The 26,826-nt window shown below is 40.3% G+C and overlaps 2 protein-coding genes across 2 annotated transcripts in view; both read left to right on the top strand.

The window, feature by feature from the left end:
• Positions 1-26,826, top strand: part of LOC140922759 (uncharacterized) — a 54,680-nt gene that overhangs the window by 16,319 nt on the left and 11,535 nt on the right. The window lies entirely within an intron of this gene.
• On the top strand, positions 16,790-23,990 carry LOC140922746 (uncharacterized). Its single transcript, XM_073372764.1, has 2 exons — positions 16,790-16,843; positions 19,351-23,990. The coding sequence occupies exon 2, from the start codon at positions 19,432-19,434 to the stop codon at positions 23,986-23,988; it is 4,557 nt and encodes a 1,518-aa protein (XP_073228865.1). The 5' UTR covers positions 16,790-16,843; positions 19,351-19,431; the 3' UTR covers positions 23,989-23,990.

Genomic DNA, 26,826 nt, shown 5'->3' with positions numbered 1-26,826 from the left:
TTATTTGCAATTTTGTCTTTCTTTGGAGATGGGCAGCTATCCTCTCAAGGCTTTGTTACCTGTTTATTATTGTTATTTTTTCTGCTTTTTCTTAAAGTCTTCCTTCTTGATCTTTGATCACCTCTCTGGCTTAAACAAAGTGCATTATTATGGTCGAAGTGAAAAAGTTAAATTCCGTTTTTTCTCTTCTGTTTCAATCACAAAAAGGACACCCCTTACTTCCATTTCTTTTTCTGACAACTGGAAACAGGGATGACTCCAACCAGTTTTTCAATGATCACTTGTAGTTAATTGCTTCTGACGAGCTTAAAATGCCAAGCACACTGCGTTTATATATAGCAAAATGTTGAAAGCCTTGGCTCACCTGATCAGGAGCTCAAAAGGTAATCAAGGAAATAGGTCATGGGGAAGGGAGGGGAGGGGAGGGAAAAGCTGAAAAAAACCATTAACCGAGAAAAAAATATTTCTGTACAGTTGTTCATCCGTTTATAAAATATTACTTAAAATGAGAGGACAGTGAATTCAAATTGCTGAGAATAAAATTTTAGTTAAGTGTGGTTTACCATATTTTCTGATGTCTCTTTCGTTTGTTTTTGGAGTGAAGAGATTTATAACTTGCTTCTGCATAATTATTGCACCATTTTGTCCGAGGTTTGTAGTGGGTAACGTTGTCAGGTTGTTCCTGCCCACCTCGTCAAATACTGCATACAGTCTCTCGACGATTGGAATTTTAAATGGTTTTACTGTGTCCCCACGAAGATGGACAGGAGCAGCGTTTGTCCTCGGCAAGTATCGCGTTTCTATGCCTCAGGCAAGGCCATGATCCTTCAGCAGGTACCCCTTCTGCCCTCGATAAAACTTAATCAACACTCCGGAGCTGTTTTTGACTACAGTTTTCTCTTCCTGTTGGCTTCTCCCTTCCTGGACTCATCACGCATTGGAACAGCGACATTCAGTAAACAAGTCTAAACAAATGGCGACGACAAGCTCTCGCATGTCGGCTCTTTTAACACGAAGAACTTTTTTAGTGAAGGTCAAAAAAATTTAGTGAACTCGGAGAATAATGAAAATTTATCTAACTAGTAACTGTGAAAACAAAAACCTTCACTTTGAAGTATTTCGCTTAACTTTAGCGTATTTCTGACGATTGTTCAACTATACTTTGCTTGACACCGGTCTCTGCAATGGTTTCAATTAAAATTTCGCGCGGGAAATTTCCCCGGCCGGGACCGGATACGAGTGCATTGCGCATGCTCGAGCGTTTGACCGCGGTTAACTGTGTGGCCCTCTCAGTCACCCCTCCCTTTACAACTTAGTTCTTACTGTGTGGCCCTCTCAGTCACCCCTCCCTTCACAACTTAGTTCTTACTGTGTGGCCCTCTCAGTCACCCCTCCCTTCACAACTTAGTTCTTACTGTGTGGCCCTCTCAGTCACCCCTCCCTTCACAACTTAGTTCTTACTGTGTGGCCCTCTCAGTCACCCCTCCCTTCACAACTTAGTTCTTCGTGTCGGAAACCTATATACAGTTTTGGTTTTCTAAGACAATCAGGGCGTTGCCACCATCGTTCCCGATATTGTTTTACCATCAAGTTTTCTGATTTCTCTTGTCGGATACTTTTTATCTTTTGCCTTAACTGTAACCCCTTTTCCTGTCGCACAGTTCATTTGTTTGCTTGCGTATGAATACAAGCACTTAAAGCAGTTTCTCCACTTTAGTCATGTTTTAGTTAGCTTGGCTAGTCTTAAAGTTTACTATTTACCATGTGGAGCCTCGTCCCAGAAGGTTTCGCCCTCTGGTAAGTCAGTCACCTATCTCTTCACAACTTAGATCTTCGTGTAGGTAACCGATATACAGTGAGGAATATTCTTATAGAAGGAAGAATATTTCTGTTAAAATGCACTACACTTGCTTCACTTTATGGCTCATAGAGCGACGAATATTATATTTATTGTCATTTAGAGCAGGCTTTTCCTAGCGATTGACTGCGTGCTGGTTTGTTTTGTTTTATGGTTTATAGAACGAGGAATAATATATCTGAAGCGGGGTTCTTGTGGTTTATGGCTGACAGAACGAGGAATGTTACATTTGAAGAGCGGTTGTTTTGGTATATGGCTTAAAACCCTTTAATTAACTGGCAATCGGACGGATAAAGGATCGGGGAAGGGAAAAAATTTGTCAGCGGGCATTACCATTAGTCTTGGTCACCTGTGGTTTTCTGTGGTGCTGTGGAAGAGAACAACATGGGGGACGATTTGCTGTTTGTTTGATCAAGTATTTTAGTCAAATTTGCGATATATTATGGACGTTAACGGCAGGCGAACTTTACTGATGGCGACGGAACACGAAGATCCTACAGCTTTGGTTATATTTTTGGGGATTTTTCTCGGGACTGGCCGTGTTTTTCGATGAGTTCTGCGACGAACCACAAGGCTGAATGCTCAAACAGTTGAACTTCCAAGAGTGCGGTGCTGTGGAGGAAAGATGCTGGATTTACAAGCTTGAAAGCAGGGGGGGCTGGCAGCGAGGTCTGGAACCGAGTTTACATGATCGCCCCAGTTAAGAAATTCGGCCGAGTGAGACTGAGTACAAATTTTCCTTGAAAACAAATATGGCGGAGAATGCAGACATAGAAGGACGATGAGTTTTTGCTCGGTTTTAAGTTTTCCCGCGTACAAATATCAAGAGAAGGTTTCTATGAACTTTTTTAATGGACCTTTTGGACATCAGGAGGCGTGATGTATGAAAAGTTCATCGGTGACTTCACTTATCGTGATTCGGGATCTCGGCAAGTTCAGTTATTTTTAAGCTTCGTGAATTTTCGAGCGTCCATCTTGCTCCATTCTTATATTTTTCCACTTACAGTGGTATAAAGACTCTCTTCCTTATCTTAAACATATGCTATGAGCACAATATATCGGTATGAGTCTTGCAACAGTCATATGTAAATGTTCATTAAACCACTGATTTTCTACTTCGCTGTTCGTAAGTTTGTTTGTGTAAACCGGGAGGCACAACAAATATTTATGGGCGTAAATACAGAATACAGGGCCAGTTTAGTAAAAACCAGGGTAAATGTTCCAATCACTTGCTTCACATATACTGGGTCTATCAGTTTAAGCTATTTTTAATGTCAAAAGGCTGCAGGGAGGGGTTTACTGAACCTTCAAAACCTTCACTGGAATGTCATTGGAGTCAGTAATCAATAAATTTCCAACAGCAATACCGTGTTTAGTAGTTTTGTATTAGATAGTGACTTCGGTTTCAAGTATTTCCTTGAAATTGTTCGTACAAGAATTACCCCTTAGTTATGAATTATACTTGAATGATTATAGTGGTTTAGTGTAAGAACAAGAGGCTAATTCAGTTGCTAATAAGACTGAGTACATCAGGAAAGGTTATGCATTGAGAAAATCCCTCAAAGGACTGAAATACAAGAAACAGAAAAAAGAAAAGTGAATGTTTTGCAAAGTTTATAAAGAGAATCAGAAGAGGCTTGAAAAATATACAACTTAAGTTTATTGTTTGTGTAAGTTATGAATCTGATTTACAACTAAATTATACAAGGTAAAATTGATTTTTTATCAACCATCAAAAGAAGTTATTGTCGGGCTTGAGCCCTATCCTCTCAGCAGTTCTTTCTACGATACTACCCTTGGCTTATTTGGCCTAGATGGGTATGTGCTGCTGATTTAGGGTGGTGACCATTTCACCCTTTAGTGTTTTGAACAAGGTGTCTGTTTCGGTTGTGAAGGTTGAAGAAGAAGCAGTCTATTGGTACCACCATTTTCCCTCCCAAGTTTTGCCATGTTTCTAAGTTTAAAAGCTACCTTAATTCTGTATCCTTAAGGAAATGAATCAGGATTATAAAATAATGTCTCTTGGCTTAAAAAGGGTAGGGAAATGCACAATGTGTCCTACTACCCATACTCTCTTTCAGTGTAAGCCCAGGGAGGTGATCTCACATTTTAATTCCCTTTTACCACTTATTGTAACGACAAAGTCAGTGAAGGCTTATGGCCTCTGAAAAATATTTTTGCCAGCCTCAACACAAGTTTCTAACTGTTATTGTTGACTGCAACTAATATTATCTTAATGATCATTTTACATTTTTTTTCAAAGGTATCCTATGGTGTTTTCAATATCCACTAGTACAAGGCAATTTTTAAGTTGAGAGGGTTTACTTTGATTTCATTAACAGTAAACTACATTTTTACACAGACACAAACTAACCTGGTAGGTTGATGTCCAAAGGTGTAAAACATTACATGCAACTATATGGCAAAAACTGATCACAGTGACCAAATGAAAGGCAAAAATAGAAATGTCATCATTTTTTTAATTTTATAAATTCCCTTTGAAGCATATTTAGCCAGATATAGTCCTTGTCAAAACATGCAAACTTGAACATTTATTTTCTGACCTTAGCGAATCTTTTTTAAACCATACTCTTGTTCCAGTGGGTAGTGTAGTTTTTGGAATAAAATATTTGTAATTTCTCCCTCTTTGTTTGCAACAAAACAAAACAATTGAATGAGCACTCAAACTGGCAGTAAGGTAATTGCTCACAAGAAAAGAGAATTCCAAACACACAAAATAATTACCCTCTCACTTGGCTAAATTCATTTCTTAGAAACTACGGTAAAGTTTAAATCAAATCACCCGAAGATAAGAACTTAAGCATATCAAGAGTGAATGATCTCTTGGCAAAATTTATTTCGCTTCTATTACATAACAAAATACATGAACTACGAGATTTGACCATATGCCACTCAATCATCCAACGCAACTCTGCCAGGATAAGTTCACAATCAAGGATGAAGAATTAAAAATCTCAATCATCATTTCTTTTCGTCTTAAAGGTGTACTAAAACCGTAAACAACTCTGACAACTCTTCTATTTGACCACGTTCACCGCGCTTTTTTAATGTCACGAAGGATTAATTTTCGGCCTTTCACTTGAAAATATAAACTCTTTTACATACGCATTGGAGGGTTGGCTCTTTTTCTAGCCTTGTGGGTCTTCTAAACAGAAACACAGCTTGAAAGCCTGTAGTGAGCCAAAAGGTCCGGCATCGAGGAACATGTACATGTACAATGACTGTTTACTGGTCTCGTTCTTAGCGTAGTAAACCGCATGTAATCACAAACGCAAGACCAGAAGGAAGGAAAATGTAAACCCCACATTACTGCGGAAAAAATCGGTTACAGCAAAGAAAGCAATGACGAACAGACCAAGAGCGAATTCACTCCACACTCTCGAATCGCTGCGAAAACGAACTTCTTGACGCTGTTGTTGTTCTCAGCCAGTTTCGCGCATGCTCGCTACAGGTCTCGAATGATTGACAGATTTCTTAACTGGGGCGATCATGGAAAGCCGAAAAGCGGCAAGATCAGAGGCCGTTGCCAGCCCCCCCTGCTTGAAAGGTAACTCGAAGTAAAAGTTGTCATTTTACAAAGAAACATATGGAGGAAGCGCCATTTTGTATCGACCGGTCAACGGTTTTAGCCGTTCTTTCATAGTTCCTACGCCGTTTTTAATTAGCTTTCTTGGTCTCAAAACAAGTTGTGTAACATATATTGGATCGATGTTGTACTGTCTTTGAAAAATGTTGCTGTTTGGAGTAATCATATGGTGATAAAATTTATAGGAAACCAAACATATTTTTGTCAAGTTTTTATTTTTTAAAAATCCTCAAAAATAGGAATTTTGGCTTTTTGGTACCGAATGCGTGTTAGCTTCAAGGAAAATGTACCCCTACCCCCCCCCCCCCCGAAAAAAAAGGAAAAACCCGGGAACATGGAACATTCCGGAACATGAAAGAATTAAATTGATTTTTATGGGAAAAAAAAAAATTAGTTATAATAAAACAATTTTACAAAAATTTATGGTAACATAACATAACATAAAAACGAGAAATATGGAAAAAAAGAAGAAGAAACTGGTATCATTTCCGAGTATAAGAAAACAACATTTTGTCGCAAGTAATTAATTGTTGGGCGAGTGAGGGTCCATGTAAATGACAGTAACAAGTGAAGGCTTGCCTCTAAATTCAAAATTTAAAATTAGACGCGAGGAGCGGGTTTCAAGATTCCACACACAGCGACCTCTTGTATTATTGTTTGCCATGCAGATTAATAATATGCGGTTATCTGTTTACGGCTTTGCTACTTTAAGAAGAGCTTTGTGGCTGGTAGCTTTAGACTTGAGTGGACAAGATTTACATTTGCAGTGAATAGTTTCAGCGGTAGTGGTAGTCCAGTGGTGGTTTCTAACTGTTATCAGTTAAGTCTGAATTTCTGTCATCTCCTGGAGTCGCAAGTGAAGTTTGCAATCTATTTATCTGTTAATCTGTTTGTTGCTTTGATTTTTGTGATGTTACTGGATTTTAGTGGACAAGATTTCATTTTGGAAACATTCATACATAGCTATTCTCAGCGACTAGACTTTCTTGAATGAGATCCTTTTGTTGATTTGAGTTGGAAAACAAAGTTGTCTATTCATCCCACGTAATCCAAAAAAAAAAAAAAAAACAATTACGAGCTCTACAGAATAAAATAATAATCCATTAAGGTGGCTCGACTCGATTTTTTTGGGGGGATAACCTCCTGATTCCATAAGCTTCAAAGCAAAACAAGGGCTGTGCGAAAGTATAATATTTGTGAAGCAAGTGTGTTTTAACAGACTTGTTTTGTAACAATAAACCAAAACAAGCGTGCCTTAAATGTAACATTCCTTATTCTCTCAGTCATAAACCAAAACAAGCATGCTTCAAAATGTAACATTCGTCGTTCTATAAGCCATAAACCACAAATGTAATATTCCTCGTTTAACCCTTTAACTGGTAAATTTCTGGGAAGTTAAAAGCCGCTAAAAATACTACCAACAAAGAATTTAATTTCTTGGCATCGATCTTGATGGTATGAAGTAAAAAATGGACCTAGTCCCTTTGGTCAGGTGTCGATAAATTTCAGAACATTCAGGAACATGAAAAAAATATTTCATAAATAAATTAATAATAATAATAGAAATAATAAAAATTCAATTTTGTAAAAATTTATAATAACAAAATAAATAAAAATAACATAACGTAAAAACTAAAATGAGTAAAGAAAGAAAAAAAAAAACTGGTATCATCTCCGAGTATGAGAAAACAATATTTTGTCGCAATACTATTAATTTGTTGGGCGAGTGAAGGTCCATGCAAATGACAGTAATAAGTGAAGACTTGCCTCTAAAATCAAAATAATATTAAAAATGGGATGCAAGGAAGGGGTCTTGACAAACTCCCTTAAGCGATTTCTTAAAAAACTCCCGGTACAGAGAAACACAAAGTTAACCCATTTGCTCCTGGAGATTTTGCCGAAAATGCGTTTTGAAGCTAGTCGAGTGGTTTTCTGGTCACTGTCGTGCTATAAAGAGCTAAAAATTACCATAAACCGGTTTGCATGTCGTACACTTCGCGGCCTTCTGATCCAGATGCAAAATATCAGCTTGCGAAGTTCGGGCATGCGCAGAAAGCAAAATTTCGAGATAGTTTTTGGGTTTAAAAGTGACACAGCAGTCTTGACTTTTACTTTACGCTTTCTCTCCTCCCTTCTTTTTTCGCTTTTCTTGCCTCATTTTTTTTTTCTCTTGCTGGGCATTTAGTAGGCTTCATTTTAGTGGGAAGAGTTTTTAGGAAAGCTTTTAGGATCTTAGGATTAGGTGAAAGGAAAGGTAGGTGAGCAATGGAACAAGATTTTCATGGAGATTTTCAGGTCAATGTCACATGGTTTTTTCCTTCTTTCTCCGGTGTCCTTGACTGAATTGTGCTCATTCTGGTATGGTTTGAAAGATCTCTTTACTCTGCACAAGTCAGCGAAGAAAGTTGTCCTTGACCGTTAAAACTGATGACGTCACAAAGGGTAGAAAGGACCTGGATCCACACGGGCGGTTACGGGCGGTTCAGGGGCGAATGGGTTAAATAAAAAACGTAATGGCCTCGTTACATTGCCATGGCGACTCCGATTGCAATAAAACCCAGATCATAAGAAATTTTCATCTTTATATAATACAGTTGTGGTAATCTTTTTGCCATATCTTTACTCACGGCGACATAGTTAATGCTCAAACTTGGGAGGTATCCCTTCGAAAAAATCCAGTCAAACGACCTTAATGGAACTAGAACTTTTATGGGATTTTGTGATTCCCGTGATCATGGAGATCAACACAGACTTCCTCGGCCTGTTTCAGACTCCATGATATGCCAGACGGAACCAAATGCTTTGTGATTGATTTATTCAGCTTTGAGCAGACACGTAAATTTAGCTGCAAAACAGTGGTTACAAAAATAACAAGTCGCATAAGCAAACTTTGAAGTGTCTTTAAAAAATACGGCATTTGGCTTGAAATATAGGGAGGGAACAACATTTCAGCACATACAAGTGAAGAAAAAAAAATTGAACCGTCACACCTGGGGATACCCAAATCACAGTGACAGTGGCGATTGCCATCCCCCACCAGGCAGCCAAGAGGGGACTGTAAATTAGCTTAAATTTCAGCTGTCTCCTAAAGTCACGAACTCCTCTTGCAACTCATGGAGACATCTGAAATAATTAGGCTAACTGTAAACGGTATAGAAACTCTCACTCTTAATCCAAAGACAGGAGCCCCTAAAGCTCTTCTTAGTTTCGTAGAACCTCGTCTGTAAGTACTTCATTTCAACTTTCAGAAAGCAATGAACTTCAAGTAAGCAAATGTTGGTTGTATATAGGAAGACTATGTTGGCTTGACATGAAGTACTTACCGACTTGGCTTGACATGAATACTTACCAACATTTAAGACCATCGCAGAGCTGTAGATCATTAATGGATAACTGTCAAATAGCTTCAAATGATTAAACTCATTGTAAACATAATAAGAAGAGGTGGCTGTGTGACTGAAAGCTTGAAAACCCCCTTCCCTGTTTTGTTATTGCCACTTTGTGATCGGGCAAGACTGGGAACTAACATCTGTCTCGCATGGCTCACATGATGACTCGCATGACTCACATGACTCGCTGGCTCGCTGGCTCGCAGTTTGTCAAGACCCCTTCCTTGCGTCCCATTTTTAATATTATTTTGATTTTAGAGGCAAGTCTTCACTTATTACTGTCATTTGCATGGACCCTCACTCACCCAACAAATTAATTGCGACAAAATATTGTTCTCTCATACTTGGAGATGATACCAGTTTCTTTTTTCTTTCTTTAATCATGTTAGTTTTTATGTTATGTTATTTTTATTCATTTTGTTATTATAAATTTTTACAAAATTGAATTATTATTGTTATTATTATTATTATTAATTTATTTATGAAATTTTTTTTTCATGTTCCTGAATGTTCCGAATTTTGTCGACGCCTGACCAAAGACACTAGGTCCATTTTTTACTTCATACCATCAAGATCGATGCCAAGAAATTAAATTCTTCGTTGGTAGTATTTTTAGCGGCTTTTACCTTCCCAGAAATTTACCAGTTAAAGGGTTAAACAAGGAATATTACATTTGAAGCGCGATTCTTGTGTTACAAAACAATTCTGTTGAGACGCACTTGCTTCGAGAATATTGTACTTTTGCACAGCCCTTGTTTTGCTTTTAAGCTTCTGGGACGATGAGGTCGAGGAGTATTACATTTAAAGCACGCTTGTTTTGGTTTATGGCACATAGAACAAGGAATATTACTGTTGAAGCATTCTACTGGTCCTTGTTTGAATTTCTTTATGGCTTATATAGCTTTGTATGACGAGGAATTAATGGTTAGCATCAGTACTTGTGATGCTTTTCTAGATATCTAACATGGGGGGGGGGGGGGGAATACTGGAACTTAGACAGCCTTTACCTTAGACAAAGTTTTACATAGATCGAGTACTATTCCATTTGGTTTATCAAGTTTTTTTCGTCACAAACTATCCAGTGTTTTTATGACCACCTTTTATACTAAGTGCCAGTAAAAGTACAAGTAGTTTGCCGTATAAATTCAGGGCCCAGCATCTCATAGACTCACTTGCAAGATAGCTCCACTAGCAAACTGAGTCATAAGTTGCGGCTTTTACTATTTTTTTTTTTGTAATTAACTTAATATAATACACTGTGATAATTCAGCAGCTGTTTATATTTATCAATAAAGGGAGTACTGCCCATCCTGTTAGTATGCATGCACTTAGACTCCTGTTTTGGCTTTTAGCAATTTACAATTTTAGGTTCACTGCTGTTTATGTTCATTGTCACTTCAACACCATTGTGAGTGCAGTGTCCTGCTTACATGAACCTACAGCTGTAGCAAAATGTGAAGCCTTCTATCATCATCTCCAGCAGGTGCAACCAGGCCAACCTCCTGACAGCATTCCTCTGACTCAGCAAATGACCTTACACAGTTGCAATTTCCTTTTTTCCAGGCTCCAAGGACCCCCAACTGGCACAGCAACTTCAAGAAGAAATTTATCAGTACTGCTTTCACACCTCTGCTGAGGGCACTAAAGCATTGTATCGCACCCACAGGACTAGTTATCTCCGATTTTGTGAGCATATAGGTTACCCTCCCCTCCCAGCAGTCTCAAAGCCACTTCTATCCCAATTACCTAAATATTATTGGTATTCTACATAAGGAATTTAACCTGCCTAATCCCCTCCTGGACAATTGGCCCTTATCGTCTCTCTTAACAGACTGTCTGGGATTAAGCGGGTCAAAGGTATGCCCACTTACCCAAAAACAACCCATTACCCCTCGCATTTTGGGTCATATTTACTTGCACCTCAACATGCGCTCTAGTTTTGATGCTTCGTTCCGGGCAATATGTTGGGTAATTATTGTGGTGTACTTTGCAAGAGCCATCTCCCTTTTAAATCTGCACATTCCTTTGATGCCTCCCAGCAACTGTTATGTTCGGATTTTACTTAGCTTAGTGGTTTAGTCAATATACGTTGGAGTAAAACTATCCAATTCCGTGAGTGGGTGGTTCTTCTTCCCCTGCCATTTATACCAGACTCCCTCCTTTGCCCTGTTACGGCAGTTAAAAGGGATATCCCCGGGGTGGTTCTTCTTCCCCTACCATCCATACCAGACTCCCCCCCTTTGCCCTGTTACGGCAGTTAAGAGGGTTATCCCTGGGGTGGTATTTCTTCCCCTGCCATTTATACCAGACTCCCCTCTTTGCCCTGTTACGGCAGTTAAGAGGGTTATCCCTGGGGTGGTTCTTCTTCCCCTACCATCCATACCAGACTTCCCCCTTTGCCCTGTTACGGCAGTTAAAAGGGTTATCCCTGGGGTGGTTCTTCTTCTCCTGCCATTTATTTATTTATTTTATTTATTTACGGCAGTTAAGAGGGTATTCCCTAGGGTGGTTCTTCTTCCCCTGCCATTTATATCAGACTGCCCCCTTTGCCCTGTTACGGCAGTTAAGAGGTTATCCCTGGGGTGGTTCTTCTTCCCCTACCATCCATACCAGACTCCCTCCTTTGCCCTGTTACGGCAGTTAAAAGGGTTATCCCTGCGGTGGTTCTTCTTCCCCTGCCATTTATACCAGACTCCCTCCTTTGCCCTATTACGGCAGTTAAGAGGGTTATCTCTGGGGTGGTTCTTCTTCCCCTACCATCCATACCAGACTCCCCCCTTTGTTCTGTTACGGCAGTTAAAAGGGTTATCCCTGGGGTGGTTCTTCTTCTCCTGCCATTTATTTATTTATTTTATTTATTTATGGCAGTTAAGAGGGTATTCCCTAGGGTGGTTCTTCTTCCCCTGCCATTTATATCAGACTGCCCCCTTTGCCCTGTTACGGCAGTTAAGAGGTTATCCCTGGGGTGGTTCTTCTTCCCCTACCATCCATACCAGACTCCCTCCTTTGCCCTGTTACGGCAGTTAAAAGGGTTATCCCTGCGGTGATTCTTCTTCCCCTGCCATTTTTACCAGACTTCCCCCTTTGCCCTGTTACGGCAGTTAAGAGGGTATGCCCTGGGGTGGTTCTTCTTCCCCTGCCATTTATACCAAACTCCCCCCTTAGCCCTGTTACGGTGGTTAAGAGGTTATCCCTGGGGTGGTTCTTCTTCCCCTGCCATTTATACCAGACTCCCTCCTTTGCCCTGTTATGGCAGTTAAGAGGGTTATCCCTGGGGTGGTTCTTCTTCCCCTCCCATTTATACCAGAGTCCCCCCTTTGCCCTGTTACAGCAGTTAAAAGGGTTATCCCTGGGATGGTTCTTCTTCCCCTCCCATTTATATCAGACTCCTGCCGGTTTGCCCTGTTACTGCAGTTAAAAGGGTCATGCACTTCACCTGTCAGGCATCGCCTGACTCCCAGGCTTTCGCCTTTCTTCGCTCTCCAGATTTAGTCCTCGTGCATTTCTTTTACCCTATGATTTTTAAATAAAGGTGGGTGCCATTCTCTCTGCCATTCGGCTCTCGGCCAAAGATCACACTTGCCACTCCTTTCATAGGGGAGGGGCCTCCTTTGCCTTTTGTTCCGGGGTTTCTGTCGAACTTATTAAAATGCTTGGGGACTGACATTCAGATGCTGTGCTACTTTACCTTACGGTCCCTCCTTTCATTAGATTGCAATCTGTTAATTCCATTGTTAAGTCTATCCTCACTACAAACATTTCTACTCCACAACGTACACAATTTGGGTTTGGAGTTTTATTAGTTTTATTTGCAGTTTCGTTTTAATATTGTATCTGTATTGAGTGATTACCTATTTACATTTTGTAATAAAGGTTGTCATGGTCCCAATCTTGCCTGGGTCGTGGATCGTGCGAACCGTAACACACTATGCCCTGATGTAATAATGAGATGCACGCTCCGTATGTGCTCAGAGTACGGACTTTTAGCAATGATGACGGTTTGTACGGAGCGTAAGATCCATCAGCTGCTTTTAACGGTCCGTAATAGTGCGGCAATATTGGACGGGAAAGTACTGCTCAGCAGCTTTCATTCGAATTGTCACGCACATTTTAGGATTTCATCCACAAACTTTGATATTTAAGCTGGCTTATCGTTAAGTTGGAAATGCATCGTTTCAGGTGTCGAAAAAAATCTCTGTCCTAAAAAAATCATTACTTTTGCTCAAGTAACACAGGGGAACTTTTTGAGTTCGTACTAAACCTAACCCCATGCTTTGGGCTGAGTATATTTTTTAAAATCCTGTACATCAGGGGCAAACTTATTCCCCTGAGAATAACATCTTCTTTGTATCACCGTGGATACATACCTACTCTCAGAGGAGAGAGTTGGGAAATTAGGAGTAAAGAAACACGAGGGTAGGGTGCGTAGTGAGATATGATGCAACAGTTGTAGATAATAATGTTTATAGATAAACTAAACATCGTTCTAGATGTTTATACATGACCATATGTACAGAACTCTACAATCAGATGTGTGCACTGTTGCCATTGAATTTGTTGTGCGAAAAAATCTTCATTTGGACTGTACAACAAAAGTCATATTTATAATCTTAAGAAGGTTCTGTAATAAGCGCTTAAACTGCATTTGGGTCGGTCAAACTGCATGTTAGGTTGTTGAACTGATTTACCAGTATTGTGGAGCTGTCAGTCAACCTATTGAAATCATTGCATTTTTCTCCAGGAATAATATTTGTTCAAGCACCGCCCCATATCAAGGATTATTAAATATGGTGTCATTTGTCTAATTTCACTTTGCTCTGTTTTCACAGCCATAAAATGCATCTCAGAGCCCTTTTGGGCCTTTTTGTATACAGACCGAAATGACAGATTTCCCTACCCTAGCTTTCATACAGCTATTTCGAAAAAGGTTGTCGGAAAAGGTGCACGCGACAATCCCCAAAGGTATTGGGCGTGGTTTTGAGTTCACTCTTCTTCAAAGAAATTTGAAAAAATGGCACGAGAGGCCATGGACGTATGTTTGCCACTGCTAAAGGAAAGAAACAAAAGTTGGTTCGACAGCTACAGTGTCAGGAACAGTGTATTGATCATATCCTATATTACTTTTCGGGATTGTCGCCTGCACATTTTTTCTGACAACCTTTCTCGAAATAGCTATATACCTTAACTAGTGAAATCCTACCCCCCTTTTCATATACCTGAAGCCTGAAAAAGTTACCCCTTCGAGCGCAGCCTCCCCGCAGATGCATTACAGGGAGTACCCCACCGGGAGATCTTCATTATCCGAAAGAAAAGCTTCACGTTTATACTATAAATGACATTCAATTAAGATGTACCGACTCAGTTGCAAATCTCTGGGCGAACAAGAACATCCGAGACTGGAGGGGAGTGAGAATTTGTAATTCTTAAACAGAAAGAAAACAGGGGGCCGTCATTTTCCTGACTCTTAGGCAGCGCACTACAGTCAGAACAAAACCAGATTTTTGCTTCCTCCTTTCGTTGAACGTTAAAAATACAGTGCATGTTTGGATGATGGCGACATTTGATTACAACTAGTGGAATCCTTCAGTAATTAGGGGTTACATTCATCTGAGAAACTGCTTACATCGGAGCCAGCGTGCGGTACTGGCTACCAAACAATACTTAAGAGCAGCATGAAGCTTTAAAGCGTAACGTTAGAACCCATTCCCGTCACACATCTTTTTTTTCGGTTTTGACCAAACAGAGCCGTTAATGAGTTCCCATTCTGGGGTAAGAAAACCCCCGAGCTGTTTACTTACTGGTGAGCACGGAATGCGGGAATTTGTCTAGCTTGCGTAGCAGGCGTAAAAAGGGGTAAGGGATGGGAAGGAAGTGGGGGAGGGAGTAGTGGGGTGATAAAATTTGATACCATGGGATTAGTAGAGGATTGAAACCGGCAAACCGCCTGAATCTCATTTAATGCGGAAATCATAATACCTTGATGAAACTATTGCGGATATAGAAAATTGGGACAAGTTTGAGGGAAAACTATCTTTAAGCTTTCGTAACAGTTACGACTGAAATTTGTCATTCGTCCGGTGGTCAAGCAAGTACCAATGGTAGGGTAAAACGTCATCATATTTAGCCATGAAGGTCTCGTTTAGGGTTGCACGCGAAAAAATATAAAAATGTGTATTTGATATGTATATTTTTAACTCGTTTTATTTACCCCATTCATATAATCCAAGTTTTCTCATTTGTCTGTGTTTTAACATGGTCTCTTTTAGGGGTAAATAAAAACTTGGGCCACGCCCAGATCGGTCTCCTTTACGGGTTTAATTCAAAATTTCCGACGAGCATCCCCACCCCTTTCATATGTGGAGTCCCCCTCCGGGAGAAGGTCACTCACCACGAAGCATATTCGGACAAAAACAGGAAGTCTCGGACCAACTTCTCTTCTTAAGATCTCGTGTGAGCTTTTTGTTATTTCGGTCAGAGACAAATAAATAACTGTATATTAGATTTAATGTCACCCCTCATATGCTTTACAATTAGTTTTTAAGTTTTCCTGGATGGCTACATTTTGGAGGGTAGCTATTTCTGGAAGCACTTACGTTACTTTTGTTGACGTGATTTGATCAAATTGAAACTGAAAGATAAAGAGGGGAAAAATCCCATAGGTTCAAGTTTTTCTTGGTAGAAGGGTTGATTGTTTCTTTACATACGTTTTGTACAAGTCCTGTTGTTTTGTGGGGGAAAATGCAATTGACTTTAATACTTAAACTTGTCTTACAAAGTATGATTTGCTTGTAGACCCTTTCGTCGTGACAAATCAAGTGAGCTATCAGGACTACTCTGGAATTTATAACCGAGGTAGGCATTACATTAGCTGAAGCTACTCTAGAACTCCAAGGTTCCTTTACCTTAGAAATGCATTTGGTTCTTTAATCTCTACGAAACTTATGTCAAAGCATGTCTCTTTTTAATAAGGCCGTGTCGTCTATGACATGATCTTTCAGATCGCAGAGGATTTTTTCATGATCATGTAGGTTTCCTCTCCGCCCTTTCACTGATTTATTTTGCATACATGGTTATCATCCCACTCTGTACACAGCTGAACCTCATTAAGTGGCCACCTATTAAGTGGTCATCCTCCATTAAGCGGCCAGCAATCAATGCCCCGAAATAATTGTAGAAAAGAATGGGAAAGTAAATACACCTCTATTGAGCGGCCACCTTTTTGCTGTTCCAACGAGAGGTTTTCTATTTTTCTCACCTCTATTAAGCGGCCATAAAAATCAAGCTTTTGACAGACTAAGGTTGGCTTTATTTTAAGAATATGATGAAGGAAAATAGTACGAGATTAAGAAGGTGACAGCCTCCCCGTATGCGCCATTATAGGGAGTACTCCACCGGGGATTTTTAAAACCATCACGTTTCTACTATAAATGACATTCAATTATTAAACTGAGATGTACCGAGTGAGCAGCAAATCTCTGGAAGACCAAAAACATCTCAGACTGGACGGGGTGCGAATTTTGTTATTTTTTAACAGTAATTAGGGGTTACATCTATCTAAGAAACTGCTTATGGTCAAGCAAGTCCCAGGGGTAGGGCATATGACAGCACATCTGCGACAACTGAAATTCCTTTGACTTCAAATGACCCACAAAGTGTAAGCCTCGTTAGAAGGTCACTCAATAATCACGAATCATATCCGGCAGTATTCGGAGAACAACAGGAAGTCTCAGACCAACTTCCTCAGTGGAAGATTCCATCAAAAAGCTGCAGTATCTGTTATAAGATCTTTTTTGTGAGCTTTTTGTTATTTCGTTCTTTGACCCCTCATATGCCTTATTATTTTTCAAATTTTCATGGATGAGCTATTTCTGGAAGCACTTACGTCACTTTTGTTGAAGCAATTTGATCAAAGTGAAACTGAAAGCTAAAGAAGGGAAAAATCCCATAGGTTCAAGTTTTTCTTGGCAGAAGGGTTGATTGTTGCTTTAGGTAAGTTTTGCGCAAGTCCTATTATTTTGTGAAGGAAAGTACAATTGACTTTTACACTTAAACTTGTCTTACAAAGTATGATTTCCTTATGGACCCTCTCATCGTTACAACAAATCATGCGAAGTATTAAAGACTTCTTGGGAATTGATAACTAAGGTAGGCATTACATTAGCTGAAGTTACATTAGAACTCCAATGTTCCTTTACCTTAGCAATCCATTTTGTTGTATACCTGACAACTCTCATGCATTTACATATGCGTGAGTTTCACGTCTGCGGACTAAAGACATCAATCTCGAGCATCAAGGACAATTTCTCACACAAATTGTTATTTAACACTTGATTAATGACGAAACTTTAATTCAATTTCCACAAATATATTCCAAAAAGGCTTTGAAGGATGACTTTGTGTCCTAACGAAATCAAAACACGCTGAAGTTTATCGTCTCTTTTAGTACTCAAAGGTCGTCGTAACATTTTCGGGAGTTTTCAGTAAAGTTAAGAAGGCTTCGGAAAATTATCGGAAATCCTAGGAAGACGCTGGGAATTTTTTGAAAATCGCGCGACCATGGCAAGTTGGCTGTTTGTTAATCTCCAGGAATGTCTCTATTTAATAAGGCCGTGTTGTCTATGATCTTTCAAATCACAGAGGACTTTTTCAGCGATAATATCCATCATGCAAGATTTCCTCTCAGCCCCTTCGCTGGTTTATTACTCATGTATACATGGTTATCACTCTACTCTGTATACAGTTAAACCTCCATTAAGTGGCCGCCTATTAAGCGGCCAGTAATCAAAGTCCCGAAATACAGTCGAACCTCCATGTGCGACCAACTCTTGTAAGCCACCACCTATCCAAAACACCAAAACCTTCCCAGTTTAAGTCTTACTGTTGGAACCTCTCGTACACGGCCACCTCCTGTAAGCGACCGCGACCAACACCGCGACCACTATTTGGCGCTGACGGTTTAATGATTTTCTATTGTTTTTAACGTATTGTAAGCGGCCACTTGACGAGTTTTCTGATCTCTTATGGTCTCTGTGTGTACTCTCCTACTTAGGATATACGAAGAACTTTAGTAACAACATGGAACTGCACATATCGTAACTTGGAAGTTGCATGCGATAAATTCCCTTCCTTAAAATAGATCTTTATGTCCGGACTTCTACTCGGAAGAAGCGCCCTGTGGTTCGATTCTCGTAAGCGACCACTAAGTCTTCGCATTTTGAGTGGTCGCCTATGGGAGGTTCGACTATAATTGCAAAAAAGCATTGGAAATTAAACCTCTATTTAGCGGCCACCATTATTAAGCGATCTCGGTCACCTTTTTACCGTTCCAATGAGAGTTTTCCCATTGTTGTCACCTCTATTAAGCAGCCATCAAGCACTTAACAGTCCTTGAAGTTTGGCTTTATCTTAAGAATATGATGAAGGAAAACAGTCCTAGACAGAAGGTGGCGACCGATTGAGGACCAGTAATGCTGCCCCCGTTGCGTGATTGTTTTAAAATAAAGTGATGTTTCTGCTCAATTAAAAATTATGATAATTTATGTCATAGTCTGTGACGAGCCCCCGGCCTCTTGCTGGCACCCCGAGGGTGGCCGCTTAATGGACGTTCAATTGTACGTACTCATAGTCATATTCATCATTTATGTTAAATCATAAGCGCAAGCTGCAAACAGAAATCTTTCTAATCCGGCTCATCCTCGGACGGATGTATTGAAAAAGAACTTGCAATCTTCGTAAGTGATATAACACAAAGAAACTCAAAGAAGTCAAGATAGCAGAGCTATACTAAGGAACATAGGAGGTGAAAAAGAGAAAACGAAAAAAACTTTCCAGGTTTTCACACCGAGTAAGACTTAAGCTGGAACCGAGCAGGGCTAGTGGTCGGGGGGGGCGGGGGGGGCTTCCTATTCTATATGAACCATTATAAATTTCTGAAAATCCACCAACTTAAAATAACTGTAGTTTCTCTGTGTTTTGGTAGTATAGAAAGAGATTTTCTTTTTATTTACTGTAGACTTATATTCCGCTAGCAAGAGATGTTAACCCTTAGAAATAAGTACACTTTCAGAAATTTGCCATCTTGGTAATCTGTCACAACAGATTCCCGCCAACTTGTGACCCTTGTAACCTCGTTCCCAGACTCCCAGTTCTGAGCCTTGACTTAGTTTGAGTTCTTGTGATCTCTTGTGTAAAGTAGACAAAACCAATGACAGTGGTGCATAAATGATCATAAATAAAATCTCAGAAATAACCCTCTTTATTTCTTATATCAAAATTTTTTCGTCGTCTAATTTGTACAGTTATGTTCCCCTGTTCCCTAAAAATAGGCTCATGTTCCCTTGTTCCCTTCGATATTTTGCCAGGGTTTCCTTGTTCCCCCAAACCCCTGGGAGACCCACAAAGGTAGATAAGTGCACAATGAGTAGATAGATAATTTATATGAACCATGTTTAAACATTCTTACAAAAAAGAATGTCTTTTCCTTTTTTTTCAAGAAGACCCCAAACCATCAAGTCATATTACACAACGCCAAAAAACACTTGAAAAGCAGAAGATCTTATCTGCAATTTGTTATTGGAATGGCTGAGAAAGGACAAACAGAGGCGAACTGTAATCTTGAAAACACCAACAAGATTGCCATTGAAGTTGGAGAGAGGAGAGAGGAAGAAAAAGGGAATAGTTATATTGGCGACGCGAACGATTTCCAGAACGCTATAGACCGTCATGAACGGGACCTCAAAATTTCGAAAGAAGTGGGAGACAGGGCAGGAGAAGAAAAAGCTTACGGTAATCTTGGCAACAGCTATGATACACTTGGAAATTTCCGGAAAGCCATAGAGTACCATGAACGACACCTCAAAATTTCGAAAGAAGTGGGAGACAGGGCAGGAGAAGGAATAGCGTACTGTAATCTTGGCTACAGCTATCACAGTCTTGGAGATTTCCAGAAAGCCATAGAGTACCATAAACGAGACCTCAAAATTTCGAAAGAAGTGGGAGACAGAGCAGGAGAAGGAAGAGCGTACTGTAATCTTGGCAACGCCTTTAGAAATCTTGGACATTTCCATAAAGCCATAGAGTACCATGAACGAGACCTCAAAATTTCGAAAGATGTGGGAGACAGGGCAGGAGAAGGAATAGCGTACTGTAATCTTGGCAACGCCCTTAAAAATCTTGGACATTTCCAGAAAGCCATAGAGTACCATGAACGAGACCTCAAAATTTCGAAAGAAGTGGGAGACAGGGCAGGAGAAGGAAGAGCGTGCGGTAATCTTGGCAACGCCTATGACAGTCTTGGAAATTTCCAGAAAGCCATAGAGTACCATGAACGAGACCTCAAAATTTCGAAAGAAGTGGGAGACAGGGCAGGAGAAGGAAAAGCGTACTGTAATCTTGGCAACGCCTTTAGAAATCTTGGACATTTCCAGAAAGCCATAGAGTACCATGAACGAGACCTCAAAATTTCGAAAGAAGTGGGAGACAGGGCAGGAGAAGGAAAAGCGTACGGTAATCTTGGCTACAGCTATCACAGTCTTGGAGATTTCCAGAAAGCCATAGAGTACCATGAACGAGACCTCAAAATTTCGAAAGAAGTGGGAGACAGGGCAGGAGAAGGAAAAGCGTACGGTAATCTTGGCAACGGCCTAGACAGTCTTGGAGATTTCCGGAAAGCCATAGAGTACCATGAACGACACCTCAAAATTTTGAAAGAAGTGGGAGACAGGGCAGGAGAAGGAAAAGCGTACGGTAATCTTGGCAACGCCTTTAGAAATCTTGGACATTTCCAGAAAGCCATAGAGTACAATGAACGACACCTCAAAATTTCGAAAGAAGTGGGAGACAGGGCAGGAGAAGGAAGAGCGTACTGTAATCTTGGCAACGCCTATGGCAGTCTTGGAGATTTCCGGAAAGCCATAGAGTACCATCAACAAGACCTCAAAATTTCGGAAGAAGTGGGAGACAGGGCAGGAGAAGGAAGAGCGTACGGTAATCTTGGCAACGACTTTAGAAATCTTGGACATTTCCATAAAGCCATAGAGTACCATGAACGACACCTCAAAATTTCGAAAGAAGTGGGAGACAGGGCAGGAGAAGGAATAGCGTACGGTAATCTTGGCAACGCCTATTACAGTCTTGGAAATTTCCAGAAAGCCATAGAGTACCATGAACGAGACCTCAAAATTTCGAAAGAAGTGGGAGACAGGGCAGGAGATGGAAGAGCGTACTGTAATCTTGGCAACGCCTTTAGAAATCTTGGACATTTCCAGAAAGCCATAGAGTACCATGAACGAGACCTCAAAATTTCGAAAGAAGTGGGAGACAGGGCAGGAGAAGGAAGAGCGTACGGTAATCTTGGCTACAGCTATCACAGTCTTGGAGATTTCCAGAAAGCTATAGAGTACCATGAACGAGACCTCAAAATTTCGAAAGAAGTGGGAGACAGGGCAGGAGAAGGAAAAGCGTACGGTAATCTTGGCAACGGCCTAGACAGTCTTGGAGATTTCCGGAAAGCCATAGAGTACCATGAACGACACCTCAAAATTTCGAAAGAAGTGGGAGACAGGGCAGGAGAAGGAAAAGCGTACGGTAATCTTGGCAACGCCTTTAGAAATCTTGGACATTTCCAGAAAGCCATAGAGTACAATGAACGACACCTCAAAATTTCGAAAGAAGTGGGAGACAGGGCAGGAGAAGGAAAAGCGTACTGTAATCTTGGCAACGCCTATGGCAGTCTTGGAGATTTCCGGAAAGCCATAGAGTACCATCAACAAGACCTCAAAATTTCGGAAGAAGTGGGAGACAGGGCAGGAGAAGGAAGAGCGTACGGTAATCTTGGCAACGACTTTAGAAATCTTGGACATTTCCATAAAGCCATAGAGTACCATGAACGAGACCTCAAAATTTCGAAAGAAGTGGGAGACAGGGCAGGAGAAGGAATAGCGTACGGTAATCTTGGCAACGCCTATGACAGTCTTGGAAATTTCCAGAAAGCCATAGAGTACCATGAACGAGACCTCAAAATTTCGAAAGAAGTGGGAGACAGGGCAGGAGAAGGAAGAGCGTACTGTAATCTTGGCAACGCCTTTAGAAATCTTGGACATTTCCAGAAAGCCATAGAGTACCATGAACGAGACCTCAAAATTTCGAAAGAAGTGGGAGACAGGGCAGGAGAAGGAAGAGCGTACGGTAATCTTGGCTACAGCTATCACAGTCTTGGAGATTTCCAGAAAGCCATAGAGCACCATGAACGAGACCTCAAAATTTCGAAAGAAGTGGGAGACAGGGCAGGAGAAGGAAAAGCGTACGGTAATCTTGGCAACGGCCTAAACAGTCTTGGAGATTTCCGGAAAGCCATAGAGTACCATGAACGACACCTCAAAATTTTGAAAGAAGTGGGAGACAGGGCAGGAGAAGGAAAAGCGTACGGTAATCTTGGCAACGCCTTTAGAAATCTTGGACATTTCCAGAAAGCCATAGAGTACAATGAACGACACCTCAAAATTTCGAAAGAAGTGGGAGACAGGGCAGGAGAAGGAAGAGCGTACTGTAATCTTGGCAACGCCTATGGCAGTCTTGGAGATTTCCGGAAAGCCATAGAGTACCATCAACAAGACCTCAAAATTTCGAAAGAAGTGGGAGACAGGGCAGGAGAAGGGAGAGCGTACGGTTATCTTGGCTACAGCTATCACAGTCTTGGAGATTTCCAGAAAGCCATAGAGTATTATAAGAAGAGTGTTACAGCTTTCGACTACATCAGGGGAAATCTTATATCTAATGACGAATGGAAGATAAGCCTTCAGAATGCCTATGATCAAATTAATTTGAGTCTATGGGGGCTGCAGTTTAAGGAAGGTAAAGTCGTCGAGGCACTTTTAACTGCTGATCATGGACGTGCACAGGCTCTAAACGATCTTCTGGCGTTCAAGTATGGCCTTAAAGGGCTACGCCCAGAAATAGGAACATTTTCTGGAAGACCAAGTGACTTTCCTGGCTACGTACCTTCAAATACAGCTTTTATAGCTATCAACGAAGGAGGAATAGTTCTCTGGGTGAGCGAGAAAGGAAAAGAAATCAAAACTAGAAGAAGCCAGATTGTTATCCCTGCTACAAACTATTTTCAGTCTCTTTTGGAAACTATACATAAAGAAATAGGTGTGAGAGCTGATGTTAATTGTGAAGATCGCTCGTTAAGGAACCCAAACGATAAAAAGTTAGCAGAAGAAAGATCCATTAAGGCAAAGTCTCATCCTTCATGTTTTGAGACAAAATCATTACAAACATTTTACAATGCTGTTATAGACCCTATAAGAGACTTACTCCAGGGAGATGAGGTTGTGGTCGTTCCACAAGGACCTCTGTATTTGGCACCTTATGCTGCTTTCATGGACTTGAAATTAAAATACCTCTGTGAAACTTTCAGAATTCGTCTGCTTCCCTCACTTTCTAGTCTTCGATTAATCCAAAATAGTCCAGCAGATTGGCACAGGAAAACTGGTGCTCTTCTTGTCGGCGATCCGTGGGTACAGGAAGTAGTTTATGAAGGAATGACGCTACAGCAGTTAGAGTGGGCTAAGAAAGAAGTGCAGATGATTGGGGAAATACTTCAAACTGTACCTCTTGTTGGAAAGCAGGCAACAAAAGTTGAAGTCTTGAGACGTATCTCCTCGGTTGCTTTGGTACACATTGCTGCTCATGGTAAAATGGAAACAGGAGAAATTGCCTTGGCCCCTAACACAACTCGTTCATCATCCGGAAATCCAACCAGGGAGGACTATCTCTTAACTATGCAAGATGTTTTAAAGGCGCAGATTAGGGCAAGACTTGTTGTACTTAGTTGTTGTCATAGTGCTCGGGGAGAAGTCAAATCTGAGGGTGTGGTCGGCATCGCACGGGCATTTTTAGGTGCTGGTGCTCGTTCTGTTCTGGTGTCCCTGTGGGCGATCGACGACGAAGCTACTATGGCGTTCATGAAAGTTTTCTACCAATGCTTGGTTCATGGACGAAGTGCGAGTGAGGCCCTGAATAAAGCCATGAAATCCATGAGGGAATCTGACCGCTTTAGTGAAGTGAAGTACTGGGCGCCGTTTGTTCTCATTGGTGATGACGTAACGCTTGAGTTTGAAGGCATCGATTAAGTAGCAAGGTATTTTGGGATATATTTAAACCTGGGATCATAATCCCTGCTTTTGCAAACGCCATTTTTCGTCGCTTTATAGGACAACGATCTAACTCAATCAGTGCCACTTACAACGTCAATCTGTCTGACAGGTCAAGTTGACAGCATCAAAAACGTCTGACTTTGGTAGTTTGTTTGGCAGTTAAACACTACAAGAAAATTTGCTTCAAATCTAATGATTTCTTTACATTTCAATGTGTTGGTATCCCTGTTCGAGTTCGTTCCATTGGAACTTACAGTCGAAATTTCCGTAACCGACGACCCAAAATGCCAAGATCAAATTTCTCGTCTCCTACTTTACGGAGGGTGATCGCTTAGGAAAGTCTCCAGACATGGTTAATCTTCTATTAAGCCTTTCGGGTTTTTATTCATTTCAAGAATCTTTGAGAGAGCGGCTTATTTTATTAAACGAAGATTTTGGAATCATTTCTCCATAAAGAACTAGAATTCTTAGTGGAAAAGTCCAGGCACATGAAGTTGGAGGTCATGAAACCGAAGATGAAAATCACATTCGAACTTCCACCTCCTGAATAAACCATATTGGACGATCAGCCCACATGCCGAAATGTTACGGTCGGGATAAATTTATGATTCATCATACGTCTATTATATAAGAATGGGGAGAGGAGGGCTTGAATGAGAAAGGGGGTATAATAACTTTCTTTTTGCTTAATAGTGGATTTATTATATGCAAGTTTCTTTAAATCTATAATAAGTCTAGTCGTTGGTTGAAGTTACCAGTTAAAATGTAACCCTTTGCTCTAACAGATTTAAGGGCGTGTTCGATTCACCCTATTCCGCCTCCCAAATAAGAATAAATGGGGTAAACTCGCTGCTTTCATTGTATTGCAATATCTACAGAAATGATTGAAATAAAGTATATAGACTTTCAATTGTCCAAAAATTAAGGTATAGAAGGGGTTTATTCTGGAATACGATCAATCGAGCGCACTCTTAGAAGTCAGTTGTCAAAATGTTTTTCGCTAGATGAAATCACTATCCTTCTCTTCTGCTAGTTTGCTAACGTTGTGTTTTGCTGTTTTTGTTGTTGTTGTTACTGTATAGGTATGATGAAGAATGAATGCAGTCAAGCAGTTCCTATGTTGAAGTCAGTTCCTTATTTGTCACAATTACGAGGTGGAGCGTTTCTCTTAAGAATAGCAATGCTTTATCCCGAAGAGAAAATTATATGCTGTTCATAACTAAGTTGAAGCTTTTTGCAGTCTGAAAATTACAGTGTACGTGTCGTAGCTTATTTTGCGACCCGTCGCGTTCACTTGAAACTTGTTTTATAGTCACCTGAAAAATATCAGGAGTCAGTAGTCAATTTCGGCTATTTTCATTGTTATACCATATGTGACAAAGGCACTTTAAGAAGATGTGTCTACTGGCAGTTTAATGTAGTTCTTTACTTTTTTATTAGTTGACAGTTGTATTTTGTAATTCTTTTGGCAGATTGGTTCAAGTTTATTAGTGTCTAGAAAGGTCTCCATTTTAATACTGAAGTCAAATTACCTGAGTGTTCAGTTACTAGGTTAAATTGTACTAAAAGACCATTTGGCCGATACCAAAAAATTAAAAAAAGAAAAAACTTTCAGCCGGTGTCAAAAAGGAATACACTTGACTGATGTCTCTCATCTGGTGATAGCGGGGTGGAGCGGGTAGCTCGCATCTTATGCCAAGCGCGGGCAAACCTGGAAATGATGCCAGGCATAAAAAACTGGAGCTGGTGTCACGCGCGGGAAAAGCAGACCGTTTTGAAAGCGCGGGCAAATTTTTTCTGATGTCAAGAGAACATTTTTGACTCCCTCTTCCTTTATTGGTTTTGCTTTAGAATTTTAAGTTTCTCTGTAGGACGAGAGGCCATCTTGCTTAGCGTAAAGTTAAAAATAGATCTCTTCAGGTGTCGAAAGAAGAAAATTTTCTATCCTAAAAAAATTTTTACTTTTTCTCAAGTAACACAAAGGAACTTTTCGTGGGAAAGTCTTAGGGTTCGTATTAAAATTGATCCCATGCTTCGGTCTGAGTATATTTTTAATCCTTTACATCGGGGGCGAACTTATTCTCCTGAGAATAACATATTTTGTATCACCGTGGATATATACCTACTCACAGAAGGAAGGGTTGGGAAATTAAAAGTAAATTAAGAAACACGAGGGGAGGGTTGGTAGTGAGACATTATAAAAATTATAAATAATCATAAACTAAACATTGTTCTAGGTGTTACAATTAAGAATATACCGAATATAGCTGATTCAATAAAGGTTGCTTTGGGCATTGGGAATTGGGTATTGAGAGGCTATGTTTCGGTGGTCACTCAGGCAAATAATTGCAATGTTCCGCAAGCCCAAATGCCCAAATGCCCAATAACGGTTGCTAGAAGCAACCGTTATTGAATCAACTGTGTACATGACAGTATGTAAATAGCTCTAGAATTGAATGTGTGCACTGTAATCGTTGAATTTTTTGTGCGATAAAAACATCATTTGGACTGTGCAATACGGGTCATATTTATTATTTCAAGAAGGTTCTGCCATAGACGCTTGGCCGGCGTCGGTCAAACTGCATTTGGTCTTAAAAGTGTTTTAGGTTGTTGAATTTTCCAATATTGATTTGTGACCTCTTCAACAAAGAGCTGTCAGTCAACCTATTGAAAAGATTGCATTCTTCTACATGAATAAGCGAATATTCGTTCAAGCGCCCATATAAAGGATTACTATTGTGTTTATTGTCTATTTTCACTTCGCTCTGTTCACGTGATCATGAGTAGCATTTTTTTTCTATCACCAAATTCAAG

The sequence above is a fragment of the Porites lutea genome, chromosome 13, assembly GCF_958299795.1.
Source record: "Porites lutea chromosome 13, jaPorLute2.1, whole genome shotgun sequence".
In the NCBI taxonomy this organism is placed as follows: Eukaryota; Metazoa; Cnidaria; class Anthozoa; order Scleractinia; family Poritidae; genus Porites; species Porites lutea.
This window is presented reverse-complemented; position numbering and strand designations above follow the sequence as displayed.